General features: G+C 41.3%; 1 protein-coding gene across 1 annotated transcript; it reads right to left on the reverse strand.

The window, feature by feature from the left end:
- Window positions 1–852: 852 nt before the first annotated feature.
- Window positions 853–2,184, reverse strand: LOC103454565 (UPF0481 protein At3g47200-like). The gene has a single exon (XM_008394162.4). It carries the CDS (start codon window positions 2,182–2,184, stop codon window positions 853–855), a length of 1,332 nt encoding a protein of 443 aa, XP_008392384.1.
- Window positions 2,185–21,222: the final 19,038 nt, after the last annotated feature.

Raw genomic sequence — 21,222 nt, forward strand, 5'->3', positions numbered from 1 at the left:
CAGGTTTTCAGGATAGAGCTAGAAGTGACTTAAGTTGATCTGGAGTTCGAAGGGCCACAAAAAGTGGTTCATATAAAATGAACTCAAATTGTTCTCTATTTGTTGTATGACATCACCTATGAAGAGCCAGTTAGCATTTGCAGATCAAGTTTTGAAGAGAGAGTATAACTGAAATTAGTTGTGATCTCAAACTGCTGCAGAAATTAGTTAACATAGAGAAGTTAAATCGTAGAAATTTGTTTGATTTCAAAACTATAACTGTTTGGGGGTCTTTAGTACATATATTTACAGTAAACAAGATACAAATTGTTCTTTTGTATAGTCCTATAATCATAAAGTATAACTATAGAGCTTCATTTGCCCTGATAGGTGATCTTAAAATGTTTTGGATTCAGAACAATCTTTTTTCTTGAGATTGGGATAATTGAGGTCTTATGGAACTTAAAATGTAGAATTGAGCTGATTCTGGTTCAGCTCCGAATGGTGCGCACGTAACTAAGATTTGTAAAATGTTTCTGGAAACGCTTATAAACAGTTGCTTCCTATGTGTAACCTGCTTAGTTATTTTGCAGCAACAGATAAGTAGGAAACAGTAGGGAATCACATTGTTTATTACATGAGCGTACAAATACGCTTGTCACACACAAAATTCAACCACACGCTGACAAAGTCCAACAAAATTAAGATACTTATTTTGTCATACCAGCACACAGTAAAGCAAATGAGAAATGAAAAGCCAGGGTTGTATGGACCCTGAACATACCAAATCAGCAGACCCTTGAAGAAAACACTTGTGATAGAAATCATATGTATTTCTATTACCTTTATCTCACTTAAGGTTCCACCGCATTTTCAAGTTCTGGCAACGACATCACAGGGAGACGATGGAGAATAGACTGCAAACCAAGTCTGGATGCCGGTTAACCCAAGTGCTGCTAGAACACCCACGAAAGCCAGGAAAGTCCAGGGGCTTCTGAAATGATCGTGACAGAATTGAGACATCCAGGTCTTCCACTTGGTTTTGTAGTGTTTTTCTATTTCGGCTTTGACATCGTGGTATATGTCAGTGTTAGGGACCAAGTCAGTGCCAATCTCATTAAAGAGCTTAGCCACCTCCTTATCACTCCCCAGTAAGTTGTAAAGTACACCGGCTGACCTTAGCTCCTTAACATCATCTGCATGATCAATGAGTGCATCAAGGAAGCTGATGTAAGAGGTGACCGCAAAATCATTCTGGAAATCAGGACACATTTCATATGCTATCAGATTCATGAACTTAGGCCCTGTTGAGTCATCTACTGATATTGCAGGAAGACTAAGGTATCCTGCAAAGGAATGAGAAACAAAAGATATGTCCCCCAAAAGGCTACTGTTACTAAGCTTAAAATGGATCCCGGCTGCATCAAGCTCTTGTACATTGCGAAAAGATTGTACGGAGTGGTCTTTAGCTCGCTTATCGGGATTTTTTGGTGGACCTAGCATTCTTGTTCGGAGAAGGTCAAGAAGATGAGCGGGCTCTTTCTCTTGATGAGCGGGCTCTTTCTCTTTTTCCATGGTTATTGCTACTTTCTTTTCCGATTGCTTCTTTCCAGGTGCACCAATGTTTGCCTGAACGTAAGTCTCGATCGCCTTCTTCAAATCCTCGCATTTGTTGCTTGAGCTCATCAACAGCTCGAGGACTTGATAAGGGACTTGGTTCTCTAGCAAGAACAAGTCCTGTTGTGCAAAGGCTATCTGGTCCCTTTTGATCGACAATTCTTCCAACTCTTCATCCACAAAGGAGTGTATGAATTGTAAGGTTGAACACCCATCTAAGAACAACATCCAAGCGAGGGTCTCATCATCATAGGTCTGTGTCGCTTCCTCGGCGTAACATTCCCGTAGTTCTTTGATCTTCTTCTCAACCTTCTGATGCAGAGCTTCAACTGTTTGGCTAGTGTATTTAAGAAATCTTTTTGTCAACATAAGCTTGAATTCCTCAGCCAGCTCGCACCTTGGATTGCCATGATGGAAAGGGCCTATTGCTACGGCCCTCGGCTCGTAATACTTCTCGGAAGTTTTGGGCTTGCGGAGCATGAAGGGTACCTTTTGGATCTTTGGGTTTGAGCTATAATCTGGAGCTTCTGGTGCTTTCCTCAGTTTTTCGAATCTCTCCTCCTTAGAACTGATCCGAACCTCCTCCATGGAAACTATGCCTCTCACCGTGGAAACTATGCTTTCTCTCAGGCTATTTTACCAAGTACCCTTCTAAACAACTCTGGCTGTTTTTGAATACTTATTATGTTAGTTTCTGCATTTTATAGTATATGTTTACTTTAGAATCTCAGCTTTTAACAAATAATATAGGTTCTAAAGCATTTGCTCAGAGATATTTGGTTCTGAACTTTGCTGAGCAACTAGTGCAGCCAATGACTTTATCTGCATGGTGAGGACTTACATACTCCGGCACGCTACTCTTGCATTTCAAACAAATAACGCAATGTCATGTGTTTTAGTTTTACCGGATGACATTGTGTTATTGGCATGGGATGTTACGGTGCCAGTGTACGAAGGAAGTTTAGAATGGTTTGTGGAAGCCTTTACACATTACGAGGAAAAACTTTGGACTATGACTTTAACTTCATTGCAAGTTTAGCATATGGAACGATCACATCTGTGGAAATAACTTTGAACTATGACTTTAACTTCATTGCAAGTTTAGTATATAGAAGGATCTTTTAGTTTGGCATATGGAACGATCACATCTGTGGAAATAACTTTGAACCATGACTTTCACTTCATTGCAAGTTTAGTACATAGAAGGATCTTATCTGTGGAAAAACTAAAGCTTTGGGAGACGAAAAGTTGATGCTTGCAACTTTATTCTCGTATACTAGCATGTTTGGTACAAACACTGCAAAAGAACAGCTGGTTGCCATGTTTCTTCGACTTACCCAAGTCAAGATTCCACATGGAGAGCAATTTGTACAGAGCAGGTTCACCGTGACGTAGTGTTATGGTCTAATAAATTTACCTCATATGGAGAGAAACTTACATATTACATGATATTATTGGCTTGAGACACTACAATAGTATAAATGTGTTGCAGATAAGTCATTCTCTTTTGTATAAAGCATAATCTTAATTTGCCACCAAAATAAAAAAAAGAAAAAAAAAAAGAAAAGAACGAGATCATGTGGAAAGAGAAAATTAAAAACAACTCAAATTATAATTGTTTTTCAGTTTGGGAATTTTACTTTTTATTTTGTGTCAATAAACATGTCTTTTGTGGAGCCAAAAATAATCAAGAAGAATATGAAGGTGTCACGTGGATTCTAGGGTGAAAATGACAAAACTACCCTCGAGGAATATTGGAACTCCTACGCGCGAGGAGTGGACAACCATCTCTTAATCAAGTCAAAAGTGCCCAAAATATGTATTTATTTAAAACCTATATCATTCATCCTCATCAAATATTCTCCACAAGGTAACCCCCAAATCTTTTCTTTCAAATTATATTAATTAGCTAATTAATTGATTTATTATTCAATTAATTTATTAATTAGCTACAAATCATGAATCTCACCCAAAAAATCATCCAAGTAGTCGGTCCATCTCCCCCCAAAGGGGTCGGCCACACCTCTCTATAAACACCCTCATTTTCTCCAAAACCTAAGTTCTACACTCTTGCTAAATTCTCTAAATTCTCCAAACACTTTTCCCTCAAAATTTTAACCTTGGCATCAGAGGTTTTTCGGCCAAAGCCCACCATTCATCGTGGGCATGTGAGGCTTTTGGCCTTGACCTAAGGTGTTGCTTGTTTATATGTGCAATTTTGTCCAAGAACAAGGAGGAAGAAATTTGCATCCACAAATTGGCGCTTTCATTGAGAGTCGAGTCACATGCTTGTAGAAGACTCTCGCATCTAAGGTTTTTTTGTTTCTTTGCTTACTTGGTAGATTTTTCGTACATTTTTATTCTTGGAATTTTTATTTCTAAAAATTCTTTGATAAAACGTAAAAGAAAAGTACAATGGCAAGAGATTCGGAAACCTCGACAAACGAAAATTCCAATGTTCAAGGATACCACGGTGATTTACAAGGCTTAACATAACGATGAGCGGAGCGACACCTCAAATAGGCACCATCGTGGAACCACCACGGCGGCCACCTTTAGCAAAACCCATGACTCCAAGGCCACGGCCCAAGTTGTGCCACTTCAACCTTCAAGGGCCTAAGCCCTAGCCGAGCCGCCCTATGCCGTCCAAACCCAATGCAAGCCCAATGCGTTGCCAAGCCAAGCCCAAGCATCGTACCCGCGTGTGCCACACGCCGAGCAGCTCACTCCAGTGGCCCAGCCTGCTCCCACGGCCCAGCTTGCACCCACGACTCAGCCTGCTCCCGTGGCTTTCCAAGCAGCCTAAATCGGTCCAAGATTAGTTCAATCATCCTGACTTCACATTTTTGGGCATACGATTGAACCAGGGACATTTTTACCATATTTCTCCGTAGATTTGACATTTCCCAACTTAAATCTTGTGCCCGGAGTCTACCACACTTCCACTGCTTAAAGAGACATATTCCTTCCAAGCTTTTCCAACCCAAATGGAGAACAACACTTGTCTCGATAAGTTATAGAATTGACGAGTGCCCTTGCACAACATACGACCTTTGTGAATCAGCTCTTGTAACACACCGAGATGCAATGTGCCCCAGACGAGGTGTCCTGAAGTAGGACAAGGGCAAACGAAGAACCTTTCCAGCAGTGTCCTGGCAAACAGCCACTCAACCAGCCATGAACTGAGCGTTCGGACAGTGTACACTCCCGATTGGGCCCCTTAGATAGCGTATACTCCCGTCTCAGTGCGCGGAGGAATGTGCATTATCGACTAGGCCCACAGATGAGCATACATTCACGGTTGGGGCCACACTCCGATATTCAGCATGAACAACTTTCCAAGTGAAGTGTTCATTCGTTGCTAGGCCCGCAATGAACATCATTCATCTCATTTCGGAGTAGGCAGCATGAAGGACGGAGAAAAACAGTCACTCAATCTAGCTTAAGCATAGACAAGTCGAGCACGTAGAAGAGCAGCCTAGACCAGTAGGTCACGACCGGGGGCAGCCGAGAGCCCCATTACCCCCAACAAAGGCAAATTTAGGAAGAAGTAAAAAGGCTCATGACTGAGCGATTGCGCGATTTCCAACGCAACAAGGTCACTAACGAGGCATTACGATGAGACATGACCAACATAAGCAGGTCACCCTTCATGGACGAGATCGAGTAGGTAGAGCCTCCGTGCAAGTTCAGCATGCCACATTTCACATCCTTCAAAGGGGATGGAGACTTGGAGAGACACCTAAAGCACTACTGAAGTGCAATGATCCTCCATCGAAACAACAACGATCTCATATGTAAGATATTCACCACCACTTTACAAGGCGAGGTGCAAGATTGGTTTTACGCCCTGCCACCATAATCCATCTGGAGTTTCGACGAATTTTTTGGTTTTTAACAAATAATATTTATCCTATCGCTCAATCAAGAAAAAGTTTGACCACATGTTCAACGTAAAAAAGAACCCAAAAGAGTCGCTTCATGACTATGTGAAGAGGTTCAAAGCAGAGAAGGCAAAGATAGTCGAATGCAACAACTCGATAGCTAAAGCAGCCTTCCAATAAGGACTTTCAACAGACCACCCATTGTTCAGAAAATTGATCATGAAAGAAGATCTAACTTTGGCAAACTCTTTCGCTCTGACAGAGAAGCATGCATTTAGGATGAGGCTCGCCAATCCAGATGCAAGGACTTGAAAGAGAACCTGACATCACCTCCCTACTATCCAAATTGGAAGTAGCGGATGACTTATTTGCAAGTTTGATGGTATCTGAAGCAGCAATAAGCTTTACCATCATACGAGAAGAGCTGGGGGCCCGACTACCAGCATTCCACAATTCAAAAGCTCTCCTCAATGCTACTAGAAATTCAAAAGTTAACTTTGGCGATAGTTGTTGCAACTCGGAAGCTCAAGTTTTACCTTAAGACATGCACAATTATCCTCATGACGCACTATTCTGCCCAATCAGATGCGCGACGATAAAGGCGTAGACACTAGTGAGTGCAAAGTTTTCTGACAAACGCAATAACTCGACCCAAGAGGTACGCCAAGGCAGACAAACACTAGAAGGACATACTAGGAAGCAAGTTTTGTACCCATCCCCCAAAAGATTCTACATAGGAGCAACATGTACCACCAGTTGAACACCACCTTTTGCTACGTGTCACACGGCCCTAACCGACCCTTGCTCCATAATTCAACTTTAGAATGGCCCAATATCAGCAGTTGAGCATCTTTTGCTGCATGTAATATAGGCCCAGCTCCACGGCTCCTTACCATGCATTCACAACGTAACAAGTGGACCTAATGACGACTTCATAACTCCTTACTGGGCCTTTACGCCTAGCCTAAGCGATGCAACAGAGAGTCCCAATGATGCCCTAGAGGTAGCCGAGCACGCCTTAGCTTCATTTGCTCCACCCGGTGGAGACTTCTGGCATTTGCATGTCGACAGTGCATCTAACTAAAAAGGTTCGGGAGCAGACGTGGTCTTTGTCATCCCAGACGGTTAGATGCATGAGCAGGCGATCACACTAGGCTTTAAAGCATCCAACAACAAAGCAGAGTACGAGGCCTTACTAGCAGGCCTCAGAATGGTAAAAGATTTAGCGGTGAAAAAGCTTGAAATTAATTCAGATTCCCAGCTAATCACTAACCAGAATTCTTGAGGAGTTTCAGACTTACAACCTCACTCAAGTTCCACGGGCAGACAACGCTCACATGGACACACTAGCCGGCTTAGGCTTCGCTTTCGACCACCAACTCAAATGCTCTATTCTGGTGGAATATCTAGACAAGCTAAGCATAGAGGTGGAGCTAGCAGCCGAGGTGTCACAGATTAGTACAACTTCAAACTGGCAAGATTCCATTACAGACTACTTGGTTAATGGCACACTCCCCATGAAAAGATTGGAGTTTAGAAAGCTCTAAATAAAGGAAGCATGCTACTACATGTGGAATGACATTCTTGTCCAAAGATCCTACACTGGACCACATCTTCGTTGCCTAGTGCCTCCCGACGACCTAAAGGTTCTAAGCTCAATCTATGAAGACGAATGTGGAAATCACTCTGGAGGCCAATCCTTAGCACAAAAGGCTCTAAACATAGGGCTACTATTGGCCTACCATGCACCAAAACGCTAAGGAGTTAGTACAAAAGTGCGACCGTTGCCAATGCTACAAGTTGGTACCATAGTATAAAAGTGCGACCGTTGCCAATGCTACAAGCCGGTACCAGCACTGCCTGCCAGCAAATTACACCCGTAGACAAGTCCTTGGATGTTCATGCAATGGGCAATTAACCTTGTGGGGCCAATTTCGCCTGCTATTAGGGGCAAAAACATGACGATCGTGACAATTGATTACTTCACCAAATGGGTAGAAATAGAGCCCATGATTACCATGACACAAACGGACATAGAGCGTTTCATATGGAGAAAAACCATTTGCTGATTTGGCATCCCCCAATCCATCGTTACAGACAACGCCTCACAATCGTAGGCAAAGATTTGGCGAAGTTATTCCAAAAGTATAACATTAAGCAGCACATGTCCACGCCGAGATATCCTCAAGGCGATGGATAGGCCGAAGCATCCCATAAAATGATCCTCAATTACCTCAAGAAGTCCCTCTTCGACAAGAAGGGAAAATGGCCAGATGAACTTCCTGGATGTCTATGGGCATATCACACCATCAAACGAATAGCCACCGGTGAGACTTATTTCTCTTTGACATTTGGTTCAAAAGCAATCATTCCTCCTAATGTCATTGTGCCAAGTATCAGCACTCAACTGCCAAACATCGAGCAGAATAGTAAGGAGATGGCCACAAGCTTAAATCTGGCAGAGGAAAAACCCTAGCAGACGACTATCCGTAGCATAGCCTACCAATAACAACTCATCTTTAGTTACAACAAAAGAGCCAAGATCCAGCAGTTCCAGCTTGGAGATCTAGTCCTACATTACTGCTTGCAGAGAAGGCTACAAAAAGATGAATCTCATCTAGGAAGGTCCGTACAAGATCAGCAGAGTAGGCGGCAAAGGAAATTACACCCTCGCTACCATGAACGACAAAGAGATCGAAAAACAGTGGAATGCCTACAATATAAGGAAGTACCATGTGTGACCTCCCGCTACATTAAAGCCCAAAGACTCAAGCAGCTCAACGGGCACCACTTCACAAGCCGAGGACTATCCAATTGTTATGCAGTTCCTACCTTACAGCTAAGTTCTCGTTTGTTTCACTTGTTTTTCAATGAGGAATTAAAAAGTAATCTACAACTTGGCTCGGCTGCATGCTTACAACAACTGATCACTCATGCACTTCAAAAGAAGACCGCGCCCTTCTTAGGGACTCATTGCAAGAATTACGTCCCCCGAGGGACCAACCATGCTGTCCAGTGCGAAAGGGTAAACCAATTCCCTGACACCCAACTGGGTTTGCTCTCCAGTGCGAGAGGATAAACTAATTGCTTTCTAATGCGATATGGTAAACCAATTCCCCGACACCCACATGGGTTTGCTCTCCAAGGTGGAAGGATAAACTTAACACTTTGAATATTCAGACGTGGATGAGTCGGGCTGTCCTAGTATAATTAGGTGCATGATGGCTTGCGCCAGGATTCCTAGAAGTGGCCATAATGACCTTTTTTAAGGCTTAGCTAGCTTAAGGATTTTGTGTCTTTTGGCCTAATTTGCGGGGAACCGGGCCCTAGAAACAGAGAGGGCACATTACGTAGTACTCCTTATAGACGGCTGCCCTGGAACCCTAAAGCTGCTATCGAGTGCATTAAGGTAGCCTACAGTTTCCAAAAGATTGCCTACGGCTTGCCCTTAAAGCAGTAAAACCATGCTAAACTTATACAACCACACATTCTTGTGAAAGGTCAAATAAGCTAGCATGCATATACGAAGCTTTATTCATTGCCGACATGCTACGTAGTTGATAAGCTTCAACTCTACCAAGTGCGGAACGGCCTACACCAAATCCTAAAGTTTTGTGATACTTGCCACGTAACCTACGAAATTGGAGAAAGCCAAGGTTAATAGCCTAGTGGTCACGCAGACTTGTCTGCTTCTGTAAGTAAAGCGTTTGGCTACCGACCTTATGGTTAACAACTTTGCAAAGTTCTGCACCAACACCTACAACTGCATCGGCTACGTGGGCGTGTCTGCTTATAGAAAAGTAGCATGCTTGGCATTGGTCTATAAAGTCTAAATGTTAGGGCATGAACAAAAGAAGCGAAGAAAGCAAGTTTATTAAATTTTCTAGCAAAATTGATGCAAAGACCGAAGGAGTTCAAGCAAAGCAAAAAGCAAGGAGGGAAACAAAGAAAATCCTAAAGACTACCTAGAAGACTACTCTTCAGTAACTTGGAAGCTCCACGATTACTTGGTCGCCCCATCATCAACAACCGCGACATTGTCAGCAGTGGCACCATCTGGCGCTTCACCTCTGGCTACTCTAGCCTGGGTATCAACATCTCTGACTACTTCACCAATGGAGGCCTCAAAAGTACATGCAAGTCTTTTGAAGAAATAGAGAAGGTTTTGAAGTTTCTCCCAACAAACTCAAAGTTAAACGGCCTATCAAAGAGATGATTTATATAACCCAGCTTGTAGAAATTGGCCTAACTCTGAACAAGCAGAGCCTCGAGCCCAACCTTATCACCTTTCAGCTACCCGATCTCCTTAAGCAAACCAACATAGACGTGTTGCAGGTCATCCACTTCTTTCTTCAAACTTTCATTGATCTTTAGTGCATCTTCGAGTTCCAACACTTGGGGTTCAAACCTATCAACGACCTTCTTGAAGTGGATCACTTAGTTATAAGTAGCAATCAACTCTTCATCCTTTGCATAAGTAGCGGAACGAAGCTGAAAAACAGCATGCTCAAGATCTTGAATCTGAGGTATGTGACATCCGATCTCATTTTCTGCACTTTCATACTTAAGTTAGATCGCATCAAGCCTAGTCTTCAAGTCAACGATTTCTTGGCAAGTGGTCTCAAGTTATAGAGAAGTGGGGGCAGAGATATTATACCCCTTCAAAGTGATGAGCTCAGATTCCAACCTCTTGATCTTTTTGGCAGAAGAATAAGCTTCGGCTGCCAAAGCCTTTGCCACTTCCTCAGCAGCCTTGGTATCCTTTTGGTTAAGGAGTATAGACTCGACTACTAGAATAGCTATCTTCTGCATTATTGCAAGTAGAGCAGTCTCCTATACTCGGTCGTATGCTTCGCAAAGGAACTTGGGCAAACAACCTTTCTAACGCCCTTAACAAACTTGGCACAAGCGTCCATATCTTCAAGCAGATCTGGTTTCAAAAGCGCACAAATCTCAACAACTTTCCCAAAAGCAGGCTTAGTGGATTTTTCACAGTTGTTCACACGAGCATTCTCCTCTTTCCAAACAGGCGAATCAATCTCAGCAGCAGGGGAATAGGCCTTGGTGCCACTTTAGCAGCAGAGTCCACTTTATCGCGCTTCATATTAGCAAGCCTTTTCAAAGGTGAACCAGACTTAGCTCCCAACGGATGCCTTGGCACTGGTTTCAATACTGGGGGCACGACGGAGCTCTACGCTGAGCAATCCTATCAGTAATCAAACTAGCCATCTTTGGCATAGCAGACGTCACTGGCTTAAATCTAGCAGCCCCATCTTTTGTCCCCTTGGAAGAAGTCTTTGGTTTTTTCTTAGCCAGCACCTCTTAAGCAAGCGAGGAAAATCTCTTTTTCCCACATTCATCCATAGCAGGCTCCACTACAACGATCAGATGAGCCAACGCTTTCACCTTGATTCACTTTATCTCTTCTCTCGGAGGCAGCCCACATTTCTCCCAGCAATGAGGACTAAGCAGCCAACGTCGTCCTCGGTACTGAGCAGGGAAACTCAACCCATGATGGTTTTTCCCTCATTTTTTTCTCTGGGACAAGCATGCAGAAGGCATGCATGCCCAACATTCCAGTAACCCATGAGGCCCTCGACCTTCTCATTTCTCTCAATCATTGGCATAGCCCGTGTCAGGTCTAAGAGCCCAAAAGGATATGAGCCATGCGACTCGCCTAGCACTGTGCCCTAGCGCCACAATTCGTGGCCCCAACCGCATAGCTGCCCTTGGCTTTAGCCAAACCGAGCAACCCAAGCAGTGGTCCCTGCCACAACACCTCATCGGCCCATGTCGAGCCAACTCTTAGCCCCTCCCAGTTGACGTGCCGTACCACCTCAACGGCTACCCCACAATAGCACTATCCAAGAAGAAGACAAAGAAAATTAATTTTTTCTTACCTCGGTGCAACACGGAGAAGACGAAGAAAGCAACGAAAGACAATCCTTTGCACGAGCAAGTGTAGAAGATTGCTAAGGGAGAGGAACAAATATCCTCTAACTTTCTCTCTCTTGTAGGGTATAATAGATTGCTCTCTAAAGTTGATTTAATCATCTACTTAAATAGACTTTAGAAGTGATTTATTTCTCTTTCCTAGAAGGATCTAATTTCCAATTAAAGAGGGAATCTACATCAAAATAGGAAACTATCTTATGTTTCCTAAAGCAAGAAGATCTCTACACCTATTGCCCTTTCCTACGAGCAGCCCAACAGGTGTTGGGGCATTTGTGGAGCTAAAAATATTCAAGAAGAATATGGAGGTGACATATGGATTCTAGGGTAAAAAGGACAAAACTACCCTCGAGGAACACCAGAACTCTTAAACGCGAGCAGTGGACAACCATCCCTTAATCAAGTCAAAAGTGCCCAAAATAGGTATTTATTTAAAGCCTATTTCATTCATCCTCATCAAATATTCTCCACAAGGTAACCCCCAAAACTTTCCTTTCAAATTATATTAATTAGCTAATTAATTGATTTATTATTCAATTAATTTATTAATTAGCTACAAATCATGAATCTCACCCAAAAACCATCCAAGTGGCCGGTCCATCTCCTCCCAAAGGGGCCGGCCACACCCCTATATAAACACCCTTATTTTCTCCAAAACCTAAGTTCTACACTTTTGCTAAATTCTCTAAATTCTCCAAACACTTTTCCCTCAAACTTCTAACTTTGGCATTGGCCTTGACCTAGGGTGTTGGCCAAAGCGCCCCCTCTCCCCCCTAAATTCATCGTGGGTACGTGAGGCTCTTGGCCTTGACCTAAGGTGTTGTTTGTTTTGTAGGTGCAATTTTGTCCAAGAACAAGGAGGAATAAATTTGCATCCACATCTTTCACCATCCTTCTTGCACCATTGTTCATTCCTTTTCTTTCTTTCGCCATTTTCTAGCAGTTACATGGCATGACATTGACAATGAGTAAGTGATAGCATGACAATTAAGTGAAAGATAATATGATATGTTTGTAAACTTAACTTAATAATGAGAGAGCCGGATTTCATTAACATTTACATAAGAAATAGAAGCAGACTAAATAGACTAGGACTAGGACTTGTCTTCTCCAGGCGTGTCCTCTATGTTGTCCTTGTTAGAATAGAATTATGGCTCCTTAGAAATAATAAGAACTAATGTTGGTTTATCACTCCCTTGTAAATGAACTGTGCGACCTTGGATGGGAAGTTTGGATAGCAAGAAGGCAAAGCGAACAACAAACAACCCTTTGGTTAGAGATTAACCAACTGATCTATGGAGGAGACTTAACCAACCAAAATCTCCTTACGAGTGACCTTCTTACAAATGTAGTGATAATCAACTTCGACATGTCGCATGCGTTGTTGATAAATATGATTTGAGGCGACATAGATCATACCGTAACCGAGGCAGAGCAAGAGTAAGATGAAGCTCACAGAATAATGAGCGCTACTAAGAGAGGGCGGCGACAGTGTAAGCAAGTTGACGATATTTAGCTTTCGTACTTGAATGAGGAACACCTTGTTATTTCTTGGAACTCCAGGAAATGAAGTTGTCACCAGGAAATTACAATAACCAACAATAAAGTGGCCATCATCAGGGTCACTAGCATAGTCCGCATCGGCATAAGTAGTAATTGTAAGGGCGCTCGGTCGATAAACAATGCGATGAGTAGGAGTGGCTTTGAGATAGCGTAAAATATGTTTAACAACAACCCAATGAGCTATTGTGGGTTTATGCATAAATTGACAAACTTGATTAACGGCAAAGACAATGTCAGGACAAGTGAATAAGAGATGCTAAATACTGCAAGGCGCCAACAACACTATGAAACTAATTGATGTCAGACAAGGGCTCACCATCATTCAGACTTAGGCGATGACCACTGATTGCAGGAAAAGAGATCGGTTTACATTCCAGCATCTTGGTGAGTTGGAGAAGATCAATGATATATTTTGTTTAAGTGAGATGAAGACCAGTGCTAGTACGATGATTTTCCATGCCCAAAAAGTAATAGAGGGGCCTAAGGTCCTTCATGGAAAACAACGTTCCCAACTGATGAATTAAATGAGCGATATGCGACTGCTATGCCATGTAAATCAACAAGTAGATAACCATAGAGCCGTCAAAGAAGGTGAACAATGATGAATCAACATGGGATGAGATGAAGCCCAAGTTTTCTATATGTTGAGAAAAGCACTAAAACCAAGGACAAGGAGATTGTTTAAGACCATACAGAGACTGACAAAGTTGATAGAAATGTGAGGGATGTTAGGGGTTAATGAAACCTTGGGCTTGCGGCATATATACTTCTTTGTTCATAGAGCCATGGAGGAACGCATTTTGTACATCAAGTTGCCGAAGTACCAATTGAAGTGAATGCAACGGAAATATTTAACCTGATAGTTGCATAATTAATGACGGGAGTAAAGTCTCGCCGTAGTCCAATCTTTCTTGTTGATGGAACCAATTAGCCACTAATCGTGCCTTGTAGCGCTTAATTGATCCATCAGAACGCCGATTGACTTGTAAACTCATTTATTTGGAAGAATATTCATATTGGCGCGAAAAGGAACCAAAATCCAAGTGCTATTCCTTTGCAGGGCATTAAACTCATCAGCCATAACGGTGCGCCATTCTGAAACTTTATTAGCTTGACTCAAACATGTAGGCTCAACCAAGTAGTGATCAACAGTAGTAGCAAAAGCATATTTCGAATTAGATTACGAAGTAGTACTTACCTCGGAAGTAGATGAAACCGGTGCTGAGGAGGGTGCATTTGGCAGCAGGGCTATGGGAAGGACGGATCAGGAGCGGTAGGGGTCAAAGCAAGTGGCTGGGTTGTAAGGATGTCTTGGTCTGTGGGTATACATTAGTAGGGGTGCTACTGCTGGGTGGTAGGGGAATTAAGAGGCTCGACTGGGACACAGGGAGGTTGGGTCAGTGCAGCTGGTTGTGGGGAGGATGCAAGGGCGAGAATGGTTTACGTTGTTGGCCAATTTCAAGGACGAGATCCACAGATGAGGAGAGCGATGATGACGAAGTAACAATGGATTCTTGATATGGAAACCTGTGTTCATCAAACACAACATGTCGTTTGGGCGAAAGTAGTACTAGGATGGGTGAACATATAGGAAGTCCTCATGTTGCATCCTCCTAAAAGAAAAAAAAAATGAAAAAAAACAAAAACACACAACATGCTGAGAAAGAAAAACATGTCTCGTAGAGGGATCTAAACACATGTAACCACGGTGATTTAATGAATATCCTAAGAACACACAACGTTTGGAACGAAATTATACCTTCTTGTTACTATTATTATATGGACACAAATAGGGATAACATGCACAACCAAAAACCTTAAAAAAACATATGTTGAGGAGTTTTAAGAAATAATTTTTCATAAGGGGAAATATGTTGTAAATTCAAGTAGGCAACCAATTAATTATATAATTTGAAGTGTGAAACACTTTAGCCTAATAAGTGGGCAAATTTGACTGAGCTAGGAGAGTAAGTCCAATTTCGACCAAGTGTCGATGTTTACTTTCGACTAAACTGTTTAGTTCAAGGTGATGGGGACATGTGAGATTATGTAAGATGCCATGTTCATTAAAAAATTTTTGAAAAGAAAGATTAACAAATTCCCCACACCCATTCATTTGAAAGGCCTTAATTATAACATTTGATATGTTTTCAACCAAATTTTTGAAAGTAACAAAGGTCGAGAAAACATCAGACTTTAAACGTAATGGATAAAACCATGTATAATGAGATAAATCATCCACAAACACGACATAATACTTAAAACCAGAAACAGACAGAGATGGTGAAGACCAAACATCGGAATAAATTAATTCCAAATGAGAAGAAGATGTCGAAGTAGATAAAGAAAATTAGGAATTTTACCTAAGGGACAATATTGACAAAATTGACTAGAAAACGAGCCTTGAATTGGCAATTTATTTGTAGAAATTAAATGTTTTAAAATTGAAAAGGAAGGATGTCCTAGCCTAGAATGCCACAAAGCATCAATTACATGTTCATCTCAGAAAGCAATAACAATGAGATGGATAAGAAGGAAGACATGGGTAGTGTCCATTGTTACCGGCCTTATAAAAGGGTCTTCCTCGTCCATGATCATCCTGCACACGATAAAACTTGGGATGTAAGGTAAAGAAACAATTATTATCATCAGAAAAGCCGTTCAAGAAGATGATGTTAGTAGAGGCTTGTGGACAATAAAGAGTATTAGGCAAACGAAGGGAAATATATTTAGTTCTAAGATATGAATCATCTATTTTGGATATTTGTAAACCTGGACCACCATGCACACCACAAATTTGGTCAGTTCTATGATACTCATGAAGATTTTGGAGTTGTGCCGTGTCATTGGTTATGTGAGAATTTGCACCATTGTTGAATGGAAGGAGCAGCACATATGCTTGAAGACGAGACGAATGAACCTATCCTTTATATGATATGTTGAGGCAATTGAAGCAATCAATAGTTGAGTGACTAAAGTGTTGACAATTTTGACATTAGATGCATCCTGAGGATGAAAAACCTAAAGAAGAAAAGGTACGACCATTGGAAGCAAGGACCGGACCAAGGAGACCATTAGAGGATGATGAATTGCCATAAAAAGGGGCTGCAAACGAAGAAGAGGCATGCGAGAAACCTGAGTCAGGAGAGTTGTGAGAGAAACCAACCTCACGTGAGTAACCACCACCACGACTGCCACAGAACTGACCATCACGGCCTCGAAAGCCACCAGGGACAAAAGTAAAGGCAGAAGTGCCAACATTTAAGGGAAGAGAGAAAGTATCGTGACGTTGCTCTGCGCTTAATAATAAAGCTTCCAGAGCGTTGTAGGTGATAGCAATGTCACGGGCTTGTCCAGAAGTAATGGTAGTCTCATACTGAGGTCCAACCTTGGTCATAATAATAACGACTAAATCAGATTCTAAAACAAGAGCCTTATAAAGGGCAAGATTGTCAGCGGTGATGTTAACTTGATTAAGATAATCAACAATAGAAAGATCACCACGAGAAGTATTCATCAATTCGATGCGCATCTGAATACGATTCTGAGACGTACAAGCATATCATTCTTAGAGAGATGACCAGGTCATTCTTAGAGAGACGACCAGGCAAAGGCAAAATCAATCGTAAGAACCTTAGGGGGTAAGAGAACTTGTAATCCAGAAAAGAATCATTTGATCAGTTTGTATCTATTCGTTAGATAAAGGATTTGACTTTGTCGATGATTTTGCCGTTATCATCAAGTAAAAAAGCAGTAGGGCAGGGTGAGTCGCCGGTGACATAACAGAGCAATTTGCAACTTCAAAGAAGAGGGAAAAACTGGGCATGCCATAGATGATAGTTGTTGCAGTCGAGCATGATGGTGAGAAAGTTGGTTACCGAGGGAATGGAAGCCGCAACAGTAGAGGAGGATGCCATATCTGTGAGAAAAAAAAATTAATTAAACTTGAACCTTTGTTGTTTCAGGCTCATGATACCATGAAAAATAATTTGATATGTTTGTAAAATCAACTCAATAATCAGAGAGCTGGATTTCATTACCATTTATAGGAATAGAAAACAAATCAATATGGGATTAGGAGATTAGAATACAATCATAATTACACAAGAACTAGATGCAGACTAAACATATTAGGACTAGTACTTGTCTTCTCAAGGCGTGTCCTCTGTGTTGTCCTTGTTAGAATAGGACTGTGGCTTGTCAAAAATAATAAGAACTGATGTTGGTTTATCATTCAGAACCTATTTGATAACCATTTCATTCGTAGTCTAAAAAACAATTTTAATTTCAATGTGAAAAACAATTTTAATTTCAATGTTAATTTTCTGAATGATGTCGAGAAAAATAAAAAGAATAAAATAAAATGATCATCAAACGAGCTCTTAGTTGCCATGTTACCTACTCACTAACAATGTCATGCCCTATATATAAGAAAATCGGCTAATGTAATGAGTTACAACTAAGTTTGGAAAAGAAGAATAAGGTCATGTGATCTTGTTGTGCTTGTAGAAACTCTCATGGTGAATTATTTTAGTTTTTAAATATATGACATTGTAATCTTGTTGTGCTTACATGTATGCTAGCGTCATTTTGTTTCATACTGTTCAATTTATTAAGGTTAGATTTCTTCATTTAGGATATATATGGTTAATGGGGAGATAATACTCTTATTACTGTTAACTTGCCATCTAAAACAGTCTTTGAATTCGTGCAAAAGATTAACTATCTTTGCCTGATCTACAGCCTCCAGCAGGTTACTGAGTTGTATTGGCCTTGGGTCCTCTTCAGTTCCTAAATTAATGATTTTCAAGGGATCTTATACCTCGGATGCTGGTTTATCGGGCTTTGTACACAAAAAATCCATTGACTTTGAAGCCTTGGGCTCATCCTCTGGCCAATCTAAGTCATATATACATTATGCCATGTGAATGACTAATTTTACTTCTTCTTCCAAAATTTCCTTTCCTTGGTTATCTTTGGTGCCTGAAGTTCTTTCTCCCACACTTTGCCATTTCTTTGGCTGAGCTTTCCTTGATCTCTCTTTGTTCTTTCCCATAGTTCAACACTTTCTTGATTAAGGACCTCACTGCTAGTACTTGGTCATTTCTTCTCTAGTCTGTCATCATTGGCGAGCAGGGACAATATGAGGCATGTCCCATTCATCCTGAGTGAGAGAAAGTCTTTGTTCTAAGAGCTTTTGGGCTGTCACCTTGGTAGGGCGACCGTTTTGATCAACACCTAGATATTGTAGGATCCTAACATTGGGATTGTAGAAATTAGCTTTAGCAACATGAGCGGTGGGGAGAAATAGTCGTGATTCGACCTCCACTATCTCCTAGAATCCTTATTCTGTAGTGGTGGGTTCATGATAGACACCAACTTGTTGGTGCAAGGTAGATGGTACAGACAAACGCTAATGTATCAAATCCCTTCCTTACAACGCCCCATAAGTAAAGTTATTGTCCACCACAAAAAATGCCAACATAATCTTCTTGGATCGTAAGTCTACTTCTAAGGGTAGTGTCTTATGAGTTTTGGTGATGGCCCTAGAAAAACTCGACATTGTGAGATCAGTAGGTATAAGGTCTTCTTCACCTTTGCAAAGTCTCTTTATCTGGTTAAAAGGTAGCACATTAATTGCTACTCCAATCTATCAATACTCTTTTAAAGAGATCTCCTTCCAAATGAGCTATCACATATATGGGCTTTAAATGGTTTGCTAGGGCCAGACTTAACTCTTCTTCACTAACTTCTTCAATGTTTATAAATGTCATCATTGGCTCTTGCGCCACATAATCATCTTCCATTACAACTGGTTGATTTAGTTCTACACAGAACATGGAGAATAATACATAGGTCATGTTCACATGAAACTTTCTAGGTCCAGGTGTTCCTTCTTTCTTCCCTTCAATCTAGCACAGAAACTGATCCATCCATGCTTGGGCATCTTTGGTCGACATCAACTCGAGCATTTCTTCTTGTCCTATTGTATTGAAATTATGTGGTCGTTTAAAGGGAACATCATCTTATGGTGGTAAAGGCACCCCTCTTTCAAGAGAAATGGTCCCAAAACAAATAGGCCCTGCATTCCAACATGGTATAGGTACCATCACCATGCTCTCCTCCATTCTTCTTAATACTTTTTACTTCCCTGGATAAGGATTTTAAGGAACATGATCTGCTCCACCTTCAGCCTTGCTATTAGTCATCTCTACTTCTTTCTTGGTTCTCCAATTAAGTCGTCTTTCTCCTCATTGGGTACACTTCTCGAACTTAACATTTTCAGAAGTTTCTAAAATAACATGTATTTTCAGTGATTTCATATAAGCTTTGTGTTTCCTTTGAACCCTTTTTATCATGGATGGCCTAATCTCTCTGATAAGCTTTCTGTCTCGGCCTACTACATACCATTTTCGGCTTAGTCGAGCTGGATTCACCTTTGTAACTGGTGGTATCGGGGTCTTGGTTTTTTCAAGCCTTCCTTATTTCATGCTGCTGTAGTTGGTTGGTTGGTTGGGGAGCCTTAACATCCACCTAGCGTGGCAACTTCGCCTCCTTACCTTTTACTTTTTCAGAAGCTTCAAAATTTCTAAACACTTCATATAGACCCTTAAGCTCTAAATCTCCTCCTAACCCTTGAAACACATTTTTAGTAGTCTCTTTCTTAGTTTCAACAGCCCGAAGAAAACTCTTGCGGGCGTTCTATTCTTCTATTTCTCTCATTTTGACCAACTCTGGATTAATGATGACACATAATGCTGGCAACTTAAGCTCACACTCACACTCACATTTTCTATACAAAATTACTCCCTTAACCATAACTGCTTGGGGCTTGTCGGGTAAATTTCTGATGCTTTCTGTTGGCCTACCTACTTGCCTCTTTCTTCCTTTTCATCCAAGGTGACTTTGCCTTTTCTTTTCTCAACCTAATTGAGGTTTATCATGTTGATTGGAGCTTCAGTGAATGGATCTGTGTCGACCATCATGTTGAACTGAGGTTTCTCTAACATTAATTTCCCTTTGACTATAAAGCCTTGGATCCAATTTCTGAATTGCACACAATTAGCAATGAAATAGTTGAAGGTATAATGGAGCTTGCAATACTTCTTTCATCTGAGTTCTTCAGGTTTGGGCATCTTTTTTGTGCTATCGAGCAAGATTACTCGGGCCTTCACCAGTTCCTCATATATGTCTTCAGCCTTGGTTAAGTCAAAAGAATAAGACTGATACTTTGGAGGCTTTATGGGTATAAAGCCTCTATTATTCATCATGATCTTCTGGTCTTTGATGGGTTGAACCAATCTCTTCACCATCAAAAGTTTGAAAGAAATGGTCATCTTTGCAGCAACCAATCTCACCCATCTTTAAGCCTTCAAACTCTAGCTGATAAATTGGTGCCTTACTATTACAAAAAGGGGGGCACTTTAGATAAGTGTTTCATTTGTTGTTCTTATGCCAACACTTCTCATACTTAGTGGCCGCAATCACCAGCTCTTGAAGCTCGTTAAACTGCATATCATAGAACTTCTTTCTCGGGGTAATCTCATAGCCTTATGAGCGATGACAATAAGTTGAGCATGGTTGATTGGGAATTGGCATCTCATCCTGGTTTTCCTAAACCTTATCATAAAGTCTTCCGTAAACTCATGTTTATGTTGCTTAACTTTCACCAAATCATTAATGGTTATTTCAAGTTCCACCATATAGAATTGCTCACGAAAGGTCATCTTCATCTGCCCCCAGTTAGTGATGGAATTGGGGGATAACAAAGAGTACCATTGGAAAGCCAAGCCTACCAGTGAGTATCCAAACAATCTCAGTTTATAATTGGGATTATCCATGAACGCCATGCAGTGATTTGAAAATTTGAAGATGTGATCTTTAGAAGACATATTACAATCTTCCCCACTAAAAGTTGGGAATGCCGACATCTTGAAATTGAGAGGGAAGGGATTCTGCTAATCAATATACTCAAGATAAGGCTTCTAATATGTTATCCTAAACATCAGGCGAGCCTGCGGCTGAGCATTATGTACTACCATTCTCCTTAATTATGCTAGTTCATTCTTAAGTTATTGGTTAGTCATATTATTGTGTGGGGGATAGGGAGTCCCCCACTTCGGGCTATGATCGATGCCCAAGAAAGCTTCCCTCTGTGGGTCTGGCTGTCTCTACCTAGCTTTTTCTCCTCCCTTATTAGCCAATGGTGGTGGCCTGTAAGGAAAAG

The sequence above is a fragment of the Malus domestica genome, chromosome 14 (assembly GCF_042453785.1).
Source record: "Malus domestica chromosome 14, GDT2T_hap1".
Classification (NCBI taxonomy): Eukaryota; Viridiplantae; Streptophyta; class Magnoliopsida; order Rosales; family Rosaceae; genus Malus; species Malus domestica.

Excerpts from the sequence above, each read along its gene's own strand:
- LOC103454565 (XM_008394162.4), bottom strand. The coding sequence starts at position 2,184 with ATGGAGGAGGTTCGGATCAGTTCTAAGGAGGAGAGATTCGAAAAACTG.